At 39.6% G+C, this 18,247-nt stretch overlaps 1 protein-coding gene and 3 long non-coding RNA genes across 4 annotated transcripts in view; 1 reads left to right on the forward strand and 3 right to left on the reverse strand.

The window, feature by feature from the left end:
* LOC118494417 (zinc finger protein 79-like) overlaps nucleotides 1-7,456 on the forward strand; it is a 29,125-nt gene extending 21,669 nt beyond the window's left edge. Inside the window, exon 4 of the mRNA XM_035998353.1 lies at nucleotides 6,743-7,456. Coding sequence (XP_035854246.1) covers nucleotides 6,743-7,162 — 420 coding nt within the window. The 3' untranslated portion in view covers nucleotides 7,163-7,456. The remainder of the gene's footprint in view (nucleotides 1-6,742) is intronic.
* A 1,896-nt stretch (nucleotides 7,457-9,352) lies between these two features.
* On the reverse strand, nucleotides 9,353-10,907 carry LOC118494418. Its single transcript, XR_004896540.1, has 4 exons — nucleotides 10,558-10,907; nucleotides 9,941-10,115; nucleotides 9,741-9,836; nucleotides 9,353-9,528 (listed from the first exon to the last, which is right to left on the reverse strand). It is a non-coding gene; the product is annotated as an uncharacterized LOC118494418 (long non-coding RNA).
* Nucleotides 10,908-11,878: 971 nt separating this feature from the next.
* On the reverse strand, nucleotides 11,879-12,409 carry LOC116057813. The gene is made up of 3 exons (XR_004106889.2): nucleotides 12,191-12,409; nucleotides 12,068-12,112; nucleotides 11,879-11,972 (listed from the first exon to the last, which is right to left on the reverse strand). It is a non-coding gene; the product is annotated as an uncharacterized LOC116057813 (long non-coding RNA).
* Nucleotides 12,410-15,240: 2,831 nt separating this feature from the next.
* On the reverse strand, nucleotides 15,241-16,579 carry LOC118494420. Its single transcript, XR_004896542.1, has 4 exons — nucleotides 16,396-16,579; nucleotides 16,146-16,268; nucleotides 16,054-16,086; nucleotides 15,241-15,717 (listed from the first exon to the last, which is right to left on the reverse strand). It is a non-coding gene; the product is annotated as an uncharacterized LOC118494420 (long non-coding RNA).
* Between the last annotated feature and the right edge of the window lie 1,668 nt (nucleotides 16,580-18,247).

Consider the following 18,247-nt stretch of genomic DNA (forward strand, 5'->3'; position numbering starts at 1 on the left):
CCAAAATCTTTAAAAAAAAACAGACTGAAAGAGAGGGGGAGTGCAATGGACTGAAACGTATGCTACTCAGAGTGACGGCTGACTCATTATGAATTGCTCCAGCACGGGTCGAATGCGCTTTGGCGGGTCAGCCGCGTTACACGCGTCTTGTGTAGGCTATGAAATGTCTGTATCGTCACTGCGCTGCATTTTTATGAACTATGATAATGTGGCCATGGGTCACATCTCTCGCCCAGGTCCAGCAGGCTCCGTCTTACAAGCTATTACTCAACGAACTGAAGTTAGTTGCATTTAATAACTTCTAATGTGTTTTTCGCCGTGGCGGCCGCAATAACAGAGTTACCAGTGGAAACACTGGTACCAATACATGTTTCCCTCTCATACTTAACAATATACAGCTGTGTTAATAACAATTAAAACTGTAGACAAATGTCAGTAGTATGGACCGGCGGTGCTATGTCTCTCCATGTTGCAGGGGAGTGAGTGAATGGGGGCGGCGCGGAGGAGAGATCCAAACACAGGCAAGGCTTTACAGAAGAAATGGGTCATGTAACGCAACATTAAACCATATCGATATAAACGACATTGCTTCGTCCGTAGAGAGGCAGCGGATGCGAGGACGTTAGGTGCACCGGTGCGACCTAGGAAAAATCTTAGTCGCACCCTTACAAATTTTGGTCGCATTTGCGACCAAATTGGTTGCACTCTAGAGCCCTGACAAATAACAAGGTCACAGAGACAGAGCCATCTTCTAACCGTATATAAAAAGGGAACTATATTCTCAGAAAGACGAAGCATTGGTACTCCCTGCTCGGGGCTTCTCAGGTGCTGCAAGCATATCACTCCGCCCAAGTAGCAGAAGTAGCACTGCTTCGCCTTTCTAAGAACATAGTTCCCAGTTTGTATACGGTTAGAAGATGGCTGTGTCTCATGTGACCTTGTTATTTGTACATGCTGTGACTATACAAATCACAACATGCAAATAGGAACATGTTGGTGTTATTTTGTCACTTATTGGGAGCAGTAGGCTAGTTGGAACCAATTACCTTCAGGATCTGTGCTAGGCTAAGCTAAGTCGGCGTGTTCCTTTAAGCACCATTAAAATAAAGTTCAGTGACTGTGAACTAAAATATATGACAGCAGATTGTAGTTTCTGTATTTATTACCAAAGCATTAATCAGTAATACAGTTAAAATGTGGGAAATGTAAGAAATTGCATTGCAGGTCTGTTCTGCATGTGCCCCTAAAACATTTCAGTTGTGGGCTACAGTGCTCCTAGTAAAAAAAAGTTAGTTTGGAGCTAGGGCTGCACAATATTTTGCTTCATTGTCTACATTGCGATGTGCGCATTCGCGATAGTCACACCGCAGTATGTTGACGCTAAAACTTTTTTGCTGCTTGATAGAAAAGTGAACTTTCACCGTTCTCCTTTTACATGATTGTTAGCAGCCGACCCTTCCCCTTTAAGACGGGGCCATGTGGGCAACGTGTGTATGTGACGTAACGCTAGTCCAACTGAGTTTGTTGTAATGGTGAAGCGAGGCTCTCCGTGTCTAGAAAAGTACCGTAAGCGACAGCTGCAGCTGACGTAGTGATGCACATACTTTTCCATGGGTAGTGAAGCTACAGTACTCAGTGTTTTATGTTCGCTGCAAAGACAAACTAAATCACCTGATTAATGCAACGTAATCACGACATCTCCCTGCCATTTTTCACCGCAGAAAGCTGCTACCAGCCAGGCTAAAGCTAATATAGTTAGCCTAAAGAAACAAGGCGTCCGTCCCAGCTAACGTTACGGTTCGGAGCCACGGTGCTGGAAACGTAGTCAACCAGTGTATTTATCTACCTAATGTCCCTCTCTAAAATCTCTTCAGAAGAGTAGTCACAGCCTTACTTGCTTTGGTGTTTGTAAAGCATTAAAGTTCAATAAAGTATGGTTGACATTAGAAAAGTTCCTTTTTTATTTTCTATGTAGATGCACTCCCCTACAAAATCACCCCAGTAGTCGAGAATGATTTATTATTTCCAAATAGAGCTATTTATGTCATCTTGTAAAAATTTCTTTTTTTTCATATATATCGCAGAAATTTTTTTTTTGCAACGTCAGTATTTTCCAATAGCGTGCAGGCCTATTTGGAGCCTTGTATTTGGTTACATATTTTTACTGGTGAAAGTTACAGAAGTTCATATACCGTGTCATATGATATATAATAATCAATGAAATACAATAACCATTGTTTAGTTATCATTGTTAGTTATCATTATCTATCCTATATTTAAGAGATTATGGAGAATAAAGTCAAGTTGCTCGTCACTTCAGCTTTGCACAAGAGGATGGACAGTCCATTAAATATATAGGGGATTTCTATTTTGTCTCCCATTATTATGAGTTATTTCTACAGGTAACGTTAAATATAATACACGGTAGGTAAGGCATAGACATTTCTCTGTTCTCAGCTGAGGTGGAAACATTAACGCCGCTGTACCATTGCACTTTAAATTAGCCTAGCAGTTAGTGGAGTTTCCTTCTGCTTATTGCTTTATCCCGATAAACAACATCGTTGAATTTGAGCCTGCATGCACGTTTTTGTAGTTTTAAATAGAGCAGCTTATACTGGTAGGCTGACCAACAAGTTAGCAGACTGCCGAGTAGCCCTTTCTGCTCTTCTGAGCTGCTAATTCAGCCTATTTAAAGTCATTTTGGTACATATTTATTATAACAACAGCCACCTGGTAACAAGTGTTTTCGGTTCATGTTGTAGTACCTGAATACTTCCCAGCAATGTTTACTGGGCTATTTTAAAAGTAATTTCGAAATGATTGTAAAATTTTCGACAGCGTTTGAACGCAGCACTGGAGAAGCTTACTTTGCAGTTAACTGCAACGTCAGCTAATTGGTCTCGCTTTTCCAGACCCTCCTCCAAAGCGCCCTGAAGGAGGGTCTGGCTACTCCACATAGCATTAGGGGATGGGAGGAAAACATGCTCTGGTTTTATGGCATTTCTTTAAACCAATCAGAATTGTCATGGACTAAACTCTGCACAGAGCCGCTGCAAAATAGTCGTGCGAGAGACAAGTCAGATTGGACAGATAGTCTAGCTAGCTGTCTCAATTTACCATGTAGAGATCTGAGGAGCAGTCAACAATAGTCCTCATTAATCAAAAAAAATTTAAATTCCAACACAATGAAAGCGGAAGGAAACGGAAAATACATGCATCCGGTGGAATTTCCTGCGGCACCGGAGCAATCCCAGAAGTGGAACGTCAAGGATATAGACTATGGAAGTTTTTTGGTCTCTTTATTCAAATGGCAGTGCATTTTGCAATTGTCAATTCAGTTTGCAATTTTGTCATTCAATTTGAATATGTATTTTACAATTGACAATTCAATATGCAAAGTTTCAATTTTGTATAAAAATTTGAATGAAAGCACAATCAATTACATTTCATATTGCCATGGTTTTTTGTCTCTTTATTCAATTGGCAATTCAATGTGCCAGCGAAACGGCGGCCCCAGTCTATTGCATCAACATTTACTTGGTCACAGCGCTTTTTTGGTCTCTTTGTTCAATTGGCAATGCAATATGTCAGACATCTCATCAAGGCGGGGCTTCAGTTAGGACATCACTTCCTTGTTTACTGACTGACAGTCCCAGGCTTCCTACTACTAGAAAGTAATATTCCATTGGTTGTCATATACAATTTCACCACTAGATGGGAAAAATTCTTACACAGTGTAGCTTTAAGTATGGCAGAAAACAATCACCACAAACTCCTGGGCAGTTCAGTGCTTGTTTGGTTTTTTTACCTTCATAGTGTTTAGAACATTTTGTGGCAGCGGTATAGGCAAAGATGTTTCCTGGTAAGTGAAAAGCAGACTTACAAGCATGATCAGCGGTAACCTAATTGTCCACCATAGGGCAGTCCCTCCAGGATTTCGCGAAGTCGTGATTGCGCCAATTCACGCGAATTCAACCAATCACCGCGAATTTAGTGCAACTCGCAATTTTGACCAATCGCCACAACTTTTCTGCAAATTTGACCAATAACCTGAAGTTTCCCGCGACTTCAACCAATCCCAGCAGTCCAACGTGCCATCGGTATGTGACTCTGAGAGCCAATGACCAAGCGGGAGTGATAACAGCCACGGGTTGATCATTTCCTTGTTTCTGATGAAGACGAGACGTGTGTGACTGACTCAAACATCTTATATTTACCAACAAAACGTACAGCGAAAGACCGTGCAAAACATTTCAGTCCGTCCTGCCAACCTGTATACATTTTAACATCAATGTATGCTGTGACGTTTTTTTCTCTAAAGTCGCTGAAAGCTTCTGCTGTTTCAATCCTGTCGGCTCTCTGCAGTGGGCAGGGCTGCTCAATTACCCCCGTGACTGGCGCGCGCACACACACACACACACACACACACACGGTGGCTGCAGGAAAAACCGGAGATGAGACGACAGAATGACCTAAATTGAGGACAGCTATGCTCGTTATTGTAAGTGCAATGATAAGTTAAAGTCCAATAAGTAACATTACTTTGTCAAACCGTATGAATGTGTGGGCCAGGCCAGGATAGGAAATTAACTAACAATGTAAAGATCAACAAGCCACGGACACATATATTCAGATTTGATTCATTCAATAAATTATTATTTTTTGTCTCAAACCCACCAGCCATTTTCATATTATACCAACATTTCCAGCATCCTGAGCCTTTTTGGTAAGGCTACTAGGAAATCTCAGCCCAGAGTAGTTTTATTCTTCCCAAACCAGGTTTAATTTTTAAAGAACTATATTACGGAGCCCCCCTGGTCCCACTTTGTCAAAGAAATTAATTATAACTATCTCGTGGCCTCAAGATAGTATCTCGTGGCCTCAAGATACTATCTCGTGGCCTCAAGATACTAGCTTGTGGCTTCAAGACACTTTGGACACTACTATCTTGAGGCCAGGCCACGAGATAGTATCTTGAGGCCACGAGATACTATCTTGAGGCCATGAGATAGTTATAATTAATTTTTTTGACAAAGTGGGACCAGGGGGGCTCCGTACTATATAAAAACTTTTTTTTTGCAACTTTCACTGTCTCCCGCAACTTCAACATGCAAAAGACATTGCAACTTTTATCACAACTTTTTACAAAAGCTCCCGCAAAATCAGGCATTTTGGGCCGCAACGATCTCAAAAAAAGGCAGCGAAATCCTGGAGGGACTGATAGGGTAACGTTGGGTTGCTTTTCTCCAAAAGATGAATCATTCACAACTTTTTGTCGCAGGCATTCACAATAAATTGAAAGACCTGCGTTTTCGCCAGATTGTCTGACAAGTGACACAGTATTTGTAAATAAATGCTTATCCAGCATTGGCAACATGCTGCTAATCTCCCCATGAGTAGTGCATCTTGTCTAGCAGCTCCTCCAGCTTTTAGACACACCAGCTAGCAGGGCCGTTTCTAGCCATAAAAAGGTCCAACTTCTTAAGGACAACACTGTTGCCAACTTGGCCCTTGTTTGTGGTGTGTCTGATTTACCTCTAGTCTCTAATCTTTTCAAATTAAATAAAATAAAAAGGTTGATCATATAATCATTTTCAAAACATTCAAAACTGTTACTGTTATTTGTCTTTCAAAAGGCAGGAATACATAACATTAAAATCTAGTGTTCATCTGATTTCATACATTAGCAGTGAAATAATGCATAATCATGAAACCGTGATTATTTTTCAGACCATAATCATACCAACAAAGCCTATAATTGTTGCATCCCTAGAAACAACAGAACTGGACAATCCTCATGCTTCTTTTGAGCTACCAGTGTAACGGCATTTTTGCCTTACTTTCTGTGAGTTATGTAAACAAACGATTGTTAAAGCTTGTTGACTCCAACTGGACTTCATGGTGCATTCAGCTGACCCTCTGTAAACTCATATTGCATTCATGTCCCCCTTGTTATTGTGAATGTCAGTGCTGGAATTTTTTTTTTTTTTAAATCGAAGATTGAATTGAAAATCCTGACACCCCTAATTATTATGAGAGTGAATAGAGCTACTTATCAAAGTATTGTTAAGATTCACATTAATAGCTGTTAGTTTGTGTTTCACCTTTACCTTCAGATGTCCAGAAAGTGATTGTTGGTGAAGAACATCAGCAGGAGTGGAGCTCCAGTCTGGACCAGGAGGACACAAAGCCCCCACACATTAAAGAAGAACAGGAAGAACTCCAGATCAGTCAAGATGAAGAGCAGCTTCAAGGGCCTGAGGAGGCTGATTTCACCAAGTTCACATTCACTCTGGTCCCTGTGAAGAGTGAAGATGATGAAGAGAAACCTGAGTTCTCACAGCTTCATCAAAGACAAACTGAAGGGATCAAAACAGAAGCTGATGGAGAGGACTGTGGAGGACCAGAACCAGCCATGAAATCAGATCCAGATACACATTTACAACCAGCTACTGATGACGAGACTGAAGACTCTTCTGAACCTGAGACTGATGACAGTGCTGATTGGAAGGAGACCAGAGAACCTCAGTCAGGTTTAAACTCTCTGAATGATGATAGATTCCCTGTTAGTGATTCAAGATGTACTACTGGTGAGAAAGCATTTAGCTGCTCTGAGTGTGGGAAAAGATTTGGCACCAATGGAAATGTGACAAGGCACATGAGAACCCACACAGGAGAGAAACCATTTAGCTGCTCAGTCTGTAAGAAAGATTTTGGACAGAGTGGAAACTCACAGATACACATGAGAATCCACACAGGAGAGAAACCATTTAGCTGCTCAGTCTGTAAGAAAGCTTTTACAGAGAGTAGAACTTTACATAGACACATGAGAACCCACACAGCAGAGAAACAATGTATCTGCTCAGTCTGTAAGAAAGCTTTTATAGAGAGGGCAAGTTTAAAGAGACACATGAGAATTCACACTGGAGAGAAACCATTTAGCTGCTCAGTCTGTAAGAAAGCTTTTACAGAGAGTGGGAATTTACAGAAACACATGAGAATCCACACAGGAGAGAAACCATTTAGCTGCTCAGTCTGTAAGAAAGCTTTTACAGAGAGTGGAACTTTAAAGACACACATGAGAACCCAACACGTGAGTGCTACAAGCTCCCCCCTTGTTTTGCTTCTCCCTGTCGGCTCTACTCATGTGATCCTGATTTGATCGTTAGTGGTTGGCTCCGCTCCTGTACTCAAGGAAGGCTGGAGGACTCTTTCAGACTGAAGCAGCTGTTCAGTGTGTATATTTCTTGGGGGATTGAGGTGTGAGGGATATGGCACAAAACCAAGATGATATTTGGAACTAAATTCATGATATTTGGATATTGTACTATACATACAGATGTATAAATAGTAATTGATAATGAAATAATTGAAAGTCTATGAAAAATGCATGAAGTTGGCCAGGAGTATTGGTATATTGAACGAAACTAGATAACTATAGAACCAAAATACACTACATACATGCTTATTTTACCATATTTGTTAAACCATATTTGTAAATGTTAGCTGTATTTGCATATCTATTTGTTTTGTAATAACATGATATTGTGACATAAGGGAGGACCTAATAAGGTGTCCGCGGGGTTTTAAAAAGTATTAAAAGGTAAATCAAATTAGTAAAAATTAAGGCCATTAAAAGGTATTTATTGCCATTTTACGAAGTATTAATTTTTTTAGTTATTTTTTGCAAACTATGAGTTGTTCATTTGTTTTATGTTTATTTAAGTTGATCTTGTAAAGTTTGTGTGATATTATATCCATTGCTGCATGCAAATTTACAAATCCCACTATGGCCACACCAAGTCCCCCTTACGAAGCAGCCCGATTGGTTGGGGTTAGGCATTGACCTCGAGTGGTTAAGACGATTGGTCAGGGGATCGGACTTGTACCAATGGGGTTACGTTACCTTGGGTAAGCATGGACGTCTGGCCAATAAATGCTATTGAAGGGCGGGACTGATGGCGCAGATTACAAAATGAAGGAAGACAGTAACTATAGTGAGGAGTTAAGAGAAGAGACAGGCAAGAGAAAACAATAGTAAGTTTGGGATCATTTTAAGCTGCAAACAGGCAGCTACATCATCTCTGTAGAAAACATCCAGTGTAGGCTACTCGTCCATTCCACGGAACGAACCCGACACAAGGTAGGCTAACTAACATCTGCTGCTCTCGTCCACCGCACTGTTTTACACAACTAGCTTACAGCATGCTACTCTGCAAATAGCTGTTTTACAAACCAGCTAAAACGAAAGCTTCCGGTTTGTAATGTAACTATTTATTAGTTTGCTACTAATCCTTGAAATTTCTGTAAACTTAGCTGCTGCCAGAGACAAACCAGCCCCTCCCCCCAGCATGGCTACTTAATATGCACGTGAATGACGTCACCGGACCATGCCCATGATGTCTGCATTCTTTATTCTTTCTCCTCACTCAGTATTAGCCTTCTTAAAATGTGTCCCCTTGAACAGTGTAGTTGAATAATCCTGCTGTAAGCTTTGTACAGGCACATTTACCCTGGGCTTAGTGAACAGCTCTTTTGCATATCCAGTGCAAAGAGCCAGAGGAAAGAAGGGGAAGGGGACGAAAAAGATTTACATTTGGGCCACCAAAAATGTACCTTTGCCAACAGAATATGGGGCATGGTGGCCCATGCGGCCTGTGCCAGCAGGGGTTTTAGCTGATTCCGTGGTCTGTCCCGGGACCATGGTCTCTGGCAGGGACCAGTGGATACTGCCACTAGGGGTGCTAGAGACACTGGTCGTGACCAACTCCTCAGTGGTCTGTGAAGCGGCTTTAGTATTTTCTCCCCTTTCCTGTCGTTTTGGCAGCACTGTTACCTTGATAAATGTCAGAGATCATACTCTTTGTCTGTAAAATACACTACATCAGATATATGATTGTTATTATTGATTATGAAGAGCTGTGTTAGTTTTTCCTCTGTTGATTTTGTAGTGGCGCCCACCATGGCTAAATTTCTGCCACCACGGTATCAGAAATAGGGCTGTACAAAAAATGTAGTCGCAGTTGCCTTTTAAATTATCCTGCCAACATAATGCACCCCAAATAAAATTAAAATTCTTTTGTCTGTCAAATATTATTGATCATTACTATTAATAGAAATCATAACAATGATTCAATTATGATTATTATTAGTAGTTTTATGAGTAGTACTCAACTATGCAGGTCTGTGTCTTCCTGACTGGTTTAAACTTTATCAGTGTGTTGCATTTTAAAAGCTTGTCACATTACCCTTTGTATCAAATCTTGATCTAGAAACTAATGTCAAATAAATGTAGTGGAGGAAAAAAAAAATGTAGAGATGAGTAACAAAGCAACATCAAATGAAATTTGAAACAAAAATTTAAAACTTTCTTTAAAAATTCAACTCAAGTAGCCTACAGTGCAGTAACAAAAGTAACAGTCGAATCATCTTGATTGATCCAGCACCTGATCACTCCATCATTGCAAGGATTTTCTCTGCATAAAATCTGGAAAAACCCTCAAATCTCACCAGGATGTCAATTGTGGCCTGCATAAAACAAAACATTTTAGTTCAGGACAACATAGGAAAAAAAACAAACAAGGAAGAGGACACATTACCAGCTTTATTAATGTTAAATTAACAAATGTAATTATATTTATGGGTGATCAAGTGACAGTAAGCTAAATTCTGTTAGAATGGTAGAACTGTGACATTAATGGATACCTTTAGGTCTTTCTTCAACTAAAATTGGAACATACCTCTGGCACCATGACATCAATGACAAAGTCAATGTTTGGGAGGAGGCTGTAATCCAACGACAACTTTGGCTTTATCAAATCAATGAGGTCATTCATCTGTTGGACATAGTAAGGGTAAATAAACATTTATTCATACACCCTTTGACAAAATGCCACTTTTAAAAAAAAAAAAAAAAATCTTTTAAAAAAATATTACTTACGTGTTTCTCATTGAAACATGTTGGCTTTCCGTTAAGGATTATTTTCAGGGCACGGTTTCCCCCAGGGTTTTGCCAAAGGAACATCCTGTTGGATTTGGAATAAACAATGCAAATCTTTATTCTTTCCTTGGAAATTAGGCCTTCAACCCCTTTGTTCTTGAGGCAGGTCAAAGTACTGCAAAGTACATAAAACAAACAAGCAGCAATACAGCACAGTACAATATGTCACATTTGTCAAAGAATGGTTGTTGTATTCTTTGTTCATTATTATTAATTTATAAGTTACATTTCATGATGGTGGAATGGTTCAGATGGTTAAAAAAAATGCAGTTAAAAGCAAGGTTAGGTTAAATTCAAACACGATTTCATGTTGTTTGATGTTGCACTTTTAGACCACAAGGTGGCATTTGTGTTGTGTGAACTAAGTGATAGAGGAAGATGAAGAGAATGTTTATGTACTGCCGTTTGACAGTATAAAAGAACCCATAAAAGACCCTATGATGTCCTGCTTCAGTCTTTATAGAAGCTGCAGCTAAATTCCCACAGCAGTTACTGTCATGCATATTCAGGTGTTTAATTGATTAAATTAGTAGGAGAAGGTTGAAGATTGGTCAAACCTGGTGAAGGCGTATGGCCCAGGCAGGTCACACCCACATGTGAAAATGCCTGACTGGGCTCATAACAGGCACAGTCTTTGTGCAGTCAGCCATTGCATGTCTCGCATTTCACCCAGTCCTCCTTCTGCACATGTGGATTCAACGGCCTACAATTTCAAGAGACATGACAGGTGTGAATGAAGGAGCAGCTACAACAAATACAGTCACTGGGCCTGATTCAGAGTGTGCTAATGCCAACTGTGATCCAGATGCTACATTGATCCTACACTACGAACATTTAGTTGAACTGTACAAAGCTTAAGATTTGAAGATAATTTTCTTCCTGATGTAATATTGCCAATAAACTATGTGCAGCTGACAGTGCACAAGGTCAGCTCCAATCTGTGAATCTGGTACTTGGTGCATTGTTTTAACAACTCTAATACATGTTTGTACAAAATTAAGTTAATCTATGTAATAACCTAAGTATACTATCTTTTAAAACAATAGCAATTCCTTAAATAATTTGACAATACCAAGAAGGGGTAGGCTAAATTATTATTATTATTTTTTTCCTTTTACAAAACTAGTACTTACAGTGCAGACGAAGACACCACAGTTGACGCCATCTTTCTGTCTCCACTGGTCTGGATATGAAATGGACCATTCCTTCAGCCTCCATTTGTTCTGAAATGCAAGGCTAAAAACAACAGATGTATCATTCAGTGTTATATTTTTCATATAATGTCACAGTTTATTAGAATAAATGTGTTTACATACCTTAGAAGGTCCATATCGGGTTGAGAAATCAAGGTGTACTTTTCAAGGGAATTGTAGACTCGGATTTCTGTTTTTGAGCCATCAAATACCTGTCAACAAAATGGCCAGTATAAGTATAGTGCAGTGCACTACATGCAAATAAAAATTACTGAAGCCTTTTTATGGTTATCCATGGTGGCTCAGTGGCAATGGGCATAGCATAATAGTCATGTCAGGTTTTAATCTGGCCCTGGACCTTCCCACCTTCTATCCTGTATCTCTTAAAAAAAAAAAGATAGCAATGTCCCTGAAAAGTCTTAAGAAAAAAACCCTCTCAGTTTCACAGCAGTACTCACCCACAGAATGAAATGATTACCAGTCTCTGGGGTTTGATGGCCAACAACCCGTGGAAACAGAACCTTTGAGCCTTGATTAAAAAAATATTTAACACCAAATTACAGCTGCAACACTAAGGAATAATGTTTTCTTCTGTTACACTGTCACAATTATGAAGTTATCAGTTGTGACAGTAGTTTATTTTCTAAGATAAAGCAAAAGAATATGCAGATAAAACACATGCATACCTGGATGCAATGCAAATGGCGGAAGCTGATTGATTCCCCATTTATCCAATTCCTCCACCAAGCCGTGAAATTAAATGTTTGCAAAGTAAACGCCTGTAAAAAGAGCAATGGCTTTTGGGTAGCTGCACACTGTTTTTGTATGCACTATCCATAACAAAGACAAATTACAATAAAACTTACAAAAATACATTCTCCAGAGGTCTTGCCAGCTGGAGAACTCTCGCATTCACTGCCTGTAAAGGAACAAGTAAAGCTGTCACTATTTAAAACGTTGGTGTAATGACACATCACATGCATTCATGTCTACTTACATCATCTGTAAGCCATGGATATGAGGTGTGGAGGTCATCTTCTAGGAGACGTTGTGGGCAAATACTTAAAAGGTCAGCCAGATAAACTAATGCCTGGTCCACCTGAACAATGGCATAGTCTGTTGCTGGTGCCTTGTACAGCTCAAGCAGTTTTACCTTTTTTGAGGGAGGGGGGCAAAGAAAGAAAAAAAAACAGAAATCAGTGTTAACTCAATGGATTGAACTACATGCTTGTGCTACATGCTACTGTACTTGTAAGCCTCAACCGTCCATCTGGCCCAATTTGAAGATTTTCCTTGGTTTGTGTCTCCATTTTTTTGATGAATGTCTGATTTATGTTGTCGTGCAAATGGAAGACCAACGTTGTACAAAACAAGAAATGTGTCTCCTTCATTTGACAGAGGAAGTATCGGTGAAAGGACAGCTCTCTGTTTTTTTGTTCTGCCTCTGAGGAATTGTCACAAGTTGCAGGGAATGGAGGACCCAAATGCAGAGAGCAGGAGGAAGTTTGTTGCTTGAGGATTTATTTAACCAACAAAAATGAAGTATATACCAAAAGAGTCCAGAAGGTAACAGGCAAAAACTAATTCCAGTACAACAGAACAGGATCTCAAAACTGGAACTCAGAGACAAAAGGTTGACTCCATGCACAAACAGCAACAGAATACAATGAACCGACGACAGAACAGAGACTAAATAAACCAGGTAACAAGGACTAACAAGGGACAGGTGACACTAGGCTGGGCAAACAGGTGAAACAAATAAGACAATCACAAGGGCGGGAATCTAAAGACAGGAAGTAATCTAGACAAGGCAAAGGAGAAAACAGATTTCAAAATAAAATAGGAAACAGAACATAACAGAAACTCACAATCATGACAGGATTTGACAAAACTGCACAAATCAGGGACAAGGTTGAGGCTGCGGAGTACTTCCTCCGGCCGGGTTTGATTTATTTGATGGAAGCGGTCATACAAAGAGTATCGCTCAGCAGTGCCTGTAATGGGATGTGGCCTTTGCAAATGTTCTCCAGGATTTACATCCTTTTGGGGGTTGGTATTATTCCTCCTGTACAGAAGATTTTTCATCCAAGGAAGATTTACTGGTAGACTTTTATCTTGTGCTGCCTGTATGTTTTCTCTTGTAGGCGAGCAAAGTCTTACATCATTCGGATTAAAAAATCTTTGATTTGTCCTGTTGTTGGTGTGTCTTGCAACACGACCAGCAATGTCAGAAATGTAAATGGTTGGTGGCTTTGCAAAGCTTAACAGTCCATCTGCGTGGTCCCTTGCACTTTCCTGCCACAGAAGTGGGGAGCAGTAATAAGCAACTGAGTGAGAGTAGCCCATGTGCAGTACACCACCTAGATGGAGACAAATGATGATAACTGATGTTACCAATAGAAGAACAAGTATTTGAATTTGCAAAACACTGTCATAGTCATATTCATTTGTTCCTAAACTGTATACTTGCAGGTGAAGTCAAAGAAAAAGCACAAAAAGAGAGTACATAAAGATGCAATATCTATCAAAATCTGTTATAGTAATAACCACATTTCCATTAAATAAAGTAACACTGGTAGATGTAAAAAAATAAGTATATATTTATGTCCTTACCCCCTGTTTTCTGCAGCTTAGCAAACATTTTTGGATAAATATCCTTGTAGAGGAGCATTTCCTCAAGTCGGTTGATCAAATCAGTCTCAGATCCCTCAGTGGGAACACCCAGATCAGAGCAAACTTTAATTAGCTCACTCTTGCTTGCCTGTAGGTGGCATAATACAGAAAGAGAAGCACAATATAATTTCCGAGGTAAATATGAACTCTACCTGCAGCAGTACAACGAAATGTGTAATAGAGAAAATAAGCAGAATAAATTACCACTGATTTAAAAATATAAATCACCTTCTTTGATTCAATCAACCGAAGAAGCTCATCCTCATTGAGGCGTCGATCCTTCTGCATTTTGGGGTCTGTTGTTGGCTTACTATGGAAACCTTTCAGGATCTCAGTCTTAGGTAGCACATCCCCAACTCTAGTAGCTGGTCCCATCCACAGCACAAAAGAGGAGTGTGTCAACTCCGCTGAATACGGGTTGTGGGTTTTCAAGTCTTAAACAGAAGGAAAGATATGTTTCGTAATTTAATAATGTCATTACTTACATTTTTTTCAATGTCACATTCCTTGTTCTTTATTCCTAGGTCGCCATTTGAAATGTAGTACAATAACGAACCTTCGCAGATGCCACTGGCTATAATTTCTTTTTTCAGTCGGTCCCACTTCGAGGTGATGTTGACTGAAAGATCTTCATCCTTGACGTCTTTGGTAGCTGGCCTCTTCAGTGTGCTCACAAGTTATAGAAGAAGAGTAGTTAAAAATAAATGTAAAAGTCAGGTCATACAATTTTCCAGGAATAGTTTTGAAATGAGCTGAGTTGTCTAAACTGATTTTTGGCCTAATTACTTTTAAAGAAAGAGGTCATTATAGTGGTTAACCCTTCACCCAACAATACACATGTATAGAAACCACTCTGTTGATATTTAGAGTATCAAACAGATTGATACTCTCACTCTTTCTGAGTTCCATAGTAACAGCTATGAGTAGAAAATAAATTTCTACAAGCCTCAAAAAATATTATATAAATTACGTATTTTTTAGCCCTCTGTGGGTCAGAAACACTTTGTTATTGTAGTTCTGGAAGCCTGTCAAGTAATTCTGGGTCTTGGGTGCAGCTGTGGCTATGGACCTGCTACACCCTGCTACGCTCTGCGATTCCCTGCAATGCCCGGCTACGTCCTGCTGCGTCCACCGCGTCCACCCATGCTCTGCTGTGCCACGCTACATCCCGTACCGTCATAACCCCAACCGTCAGACACCGCCCACCAAGAGTCTGGGTCTGCCGAGGTTTCTTCCTAAAAGGGAGTTTTTCCTCGCCACTGTCGCAATAGCCACTGCTAATGCTTGCTCTTGGGGGAACTATTGGAATTGTTGGGGCTTTGTAAATTATAGAGTGTGGTCTAGACCTACTCTATCTGTAAAGTGTCTCATGGAGTCCCATCCTGTGTGGCTCTGTCATTTAGGTTTGTGCATTCCTGTTTAGTAGTGCTGGAAATCAGCCCCTTTTCGAACATCTCCTCAATTACAGTAGTCTGAAGCAGAGGAGGTGGCTGGTGGTACTTGAAATGCTTTAATCTGTCCAAATGTATGCATTCTCTGCCCATGGCCATAAACTCCCTGCAGCTTGGTACTTCGCAGTCAAGGACCTGCCTAGAAAAGGACTTGGACACATGAATTATGGTCCGTGGTCCAGACTTGTCCTGTGCTGTAACAAAAATCCCTCTCTCTTCATCCACAAGGTAGATGGGTTCCGTTTCTTTGTTGTGTTTGTCCAACTCGTGTTGGACAAACACAACAAATGTGTTCTTAATGTAGGTGCACTAGAAAAACATGCATCACATGCAGGACACTTAAAGGATTTACAGTTCTGTTTGTCAGATTCCGCTGGCTTCTCTTTCACAGATAACAAATCTGGAGAAAAGGAGAAGAAACATATTACAGGCTGTATGTGGCATTACTTTTTCTCAAATACTAAGCATGTTATGTCATGGCATACTGTAGTGCAGTAAAACAATATAATTAAAATCCACTGTGCAGACACTTGCTTGTAATACTTGGTTAGGTGCTATGATATAACTGGAAATATATAAAAAAAAATATCTACTGCATTTTTGTCATTATAGCATTGATTACCATAAAATAAGCTTCAGTGGGCAGTGTTCTCTAAGACTTATACAAAACAAAGTCGCTGGGCCTTTGAGGCACCTGTATCAATTCAAATAGTTTTTTTCTTATGTTAATACATACCTGGGAGGAGTGTCTTACTCTGAATAATCAACCCTGTCCATTGAGGGAAAAAAACACAATATCTGTTCTTCTGTGTTTTTGAGCGATCTTACCATGTGTTTTCAGATGTTTTTCAAAAGAATATTTTCTTTGTATGACGGATTGGCACTTGGGACAGTGCTAATAGATCCTTTGTGCCAGCTTCACCTCACAGTGACAGGGTGTACTAAAAGTGTCTGTGGAAAAATGAAAACAAATGTGAAAATGAACACATTAGGCCAATAACACATGACATATGACACTGGAATTTGGTAAGAAATCTTGAACAAAATTGAACAGCCATGGTAGTCTTATTATGCTTACCAACTGCATTGTCTCTGAAGCACACTGCATATTTTAAATGGACCTTATTTAGATGGTCTCCGGTTGCCACTGTGGCAACATTGCAGTAAGGGCAATTGTCCTCATTTTTGTAAAAGTCCTCTGTTGATGTGAAGGCTGTATTGAGCACTAAATAACAGTACAAATTGGTATTATTGGTATAATGATATTGATTTTAAAAATATGATGAATAGCTCAAACAAAATAAAATACATATCACATGAAATCAAATACTTTACCTGCAGCCATATTTGTCAAGTAGCCTAGCTCGCTGTCAACTACAAGGCAAAAAATTATCACCACTTCTATATAGTGTCATTCACATAAGACAGAGAGGTATAGCACATATATATATATATATATATATATATATATATATATATATATATATATATATATATATGTGTGTGTGCAAGGGACCACGCAGATGGACTGTTAAGCTTTGCAAAGCTACCAACCATTTACATTTCTGACATTGCTGGTCATGTTGCAAGACACACCAACAACAGGACAAATCAAAGATTTTTTAATCCGAATGATGTAAGACTTTGCTCGCCTACAAGAGAAAACATACAGGCAGCACAAGATAAAATTGGCTAATGGGTCCTGATAGGGCCTCTCGTGGCTTTATAAGCTATTTATTACTGTTACTATTACTACTATATTTATTTCTTCTTCTTCTTCTTCTTCTTCTTCTTCTTCTTCTTCTTCTTCTTCTTATTATTATTATTATTATAGATTTGGGGCTTATATTCAATGACATTCCAGTTAGGCTATAGTCAAAGACACACAAGATGGCTCAAATCTAAAAAGAGTCTGTTCACATAAGCATATCTCGACGAATAACATAATAAAAGTCAAAGATTACATACACAGATCGTTGGAATGGGCCTGGGAATCCGAGCAAATCATCGGAGGAGAGAGGCAATGAGCAAATGTGTTTTAGAGTGTTGAGACGTCCTTTCCTCAGAAGCGTCACATGAATTCGTCAGCTGTTTGGGCGGAGTTAGTTGTCTGACCTCTCCGTTTTCAACAAGTGCAACAAACTTAATACCTGATTTCCCAGAGCCCAAAAGTTATATGAAACGTTAGGCTATTAACAATATAAGCTTAAAAACATAATATGATCCATACAGAAAGTTACATGTTATTATAAATCTCAAAACTGTACTTATGTCTACGCATGTCTCTTCGTAACGCCTGTTAAATCATATTACACTAAGGCTATCCAAAGTTAATTCTTTTTCATTTTGTTTGTTATGGATCATTCTTTGTTTTTAAAAGTGTTAGGATCCTAATAAACATTCTGTTTTGTACTCTAACGTTACATGCACAAGATCTTATCTGAACAGATTTCTGTCATTCAAAATACTCTGAACTAAGTTAAAAACTTTTACAGCCAACTTAATAAAATGTCGGGTTTTATTCGGGCTTGCGTCTATAGTTAAAGGGTACGGGCATGGAGACGAAGAACGGGAACAGGCTCTGTTATCACTTGGTAGCGGTTAGCTCCTGTTAGCTTCAGTTAACTCCATTATAAAAGATCAGCTCCAGCGGAGGAGACAGCTGCAGGGAGGGTGAACAACCAGACTCTGATAGAAGACGTTCCCACGGGAATCCACAACACTACAAGCAGCATGCTACATCCATGGTTACTACCAGCCTCTTAGCCTGAAGTGAATTGTTGGTGCTGTCACACATGCGCAACTTTACGAAGAGGGAGGGGCTGGAGGCCGTTAGTCTGTGTGCACTATAAAATAGATCGTTGATTGAGAAAAAATTTAGGATTTTGTCTACCTTTGCGGGTCTCAATCTACCTGGGTGGGAAACACAT

Source organism: Sander lucioperca, chromosome 24 (genome assembly GCF_008315115.2).
Source record: "Sander lucioperca isolate FBNREF2018 chromosome 24, SLUC_FBN_1.2, whole genome shotgun sequence".
NCBI classification, from domain to species: Eukaryota; Metazoa; Chordata; class Actinopteri; order Perciformes; family Percidae; genus Sander; species Sander lucioperca.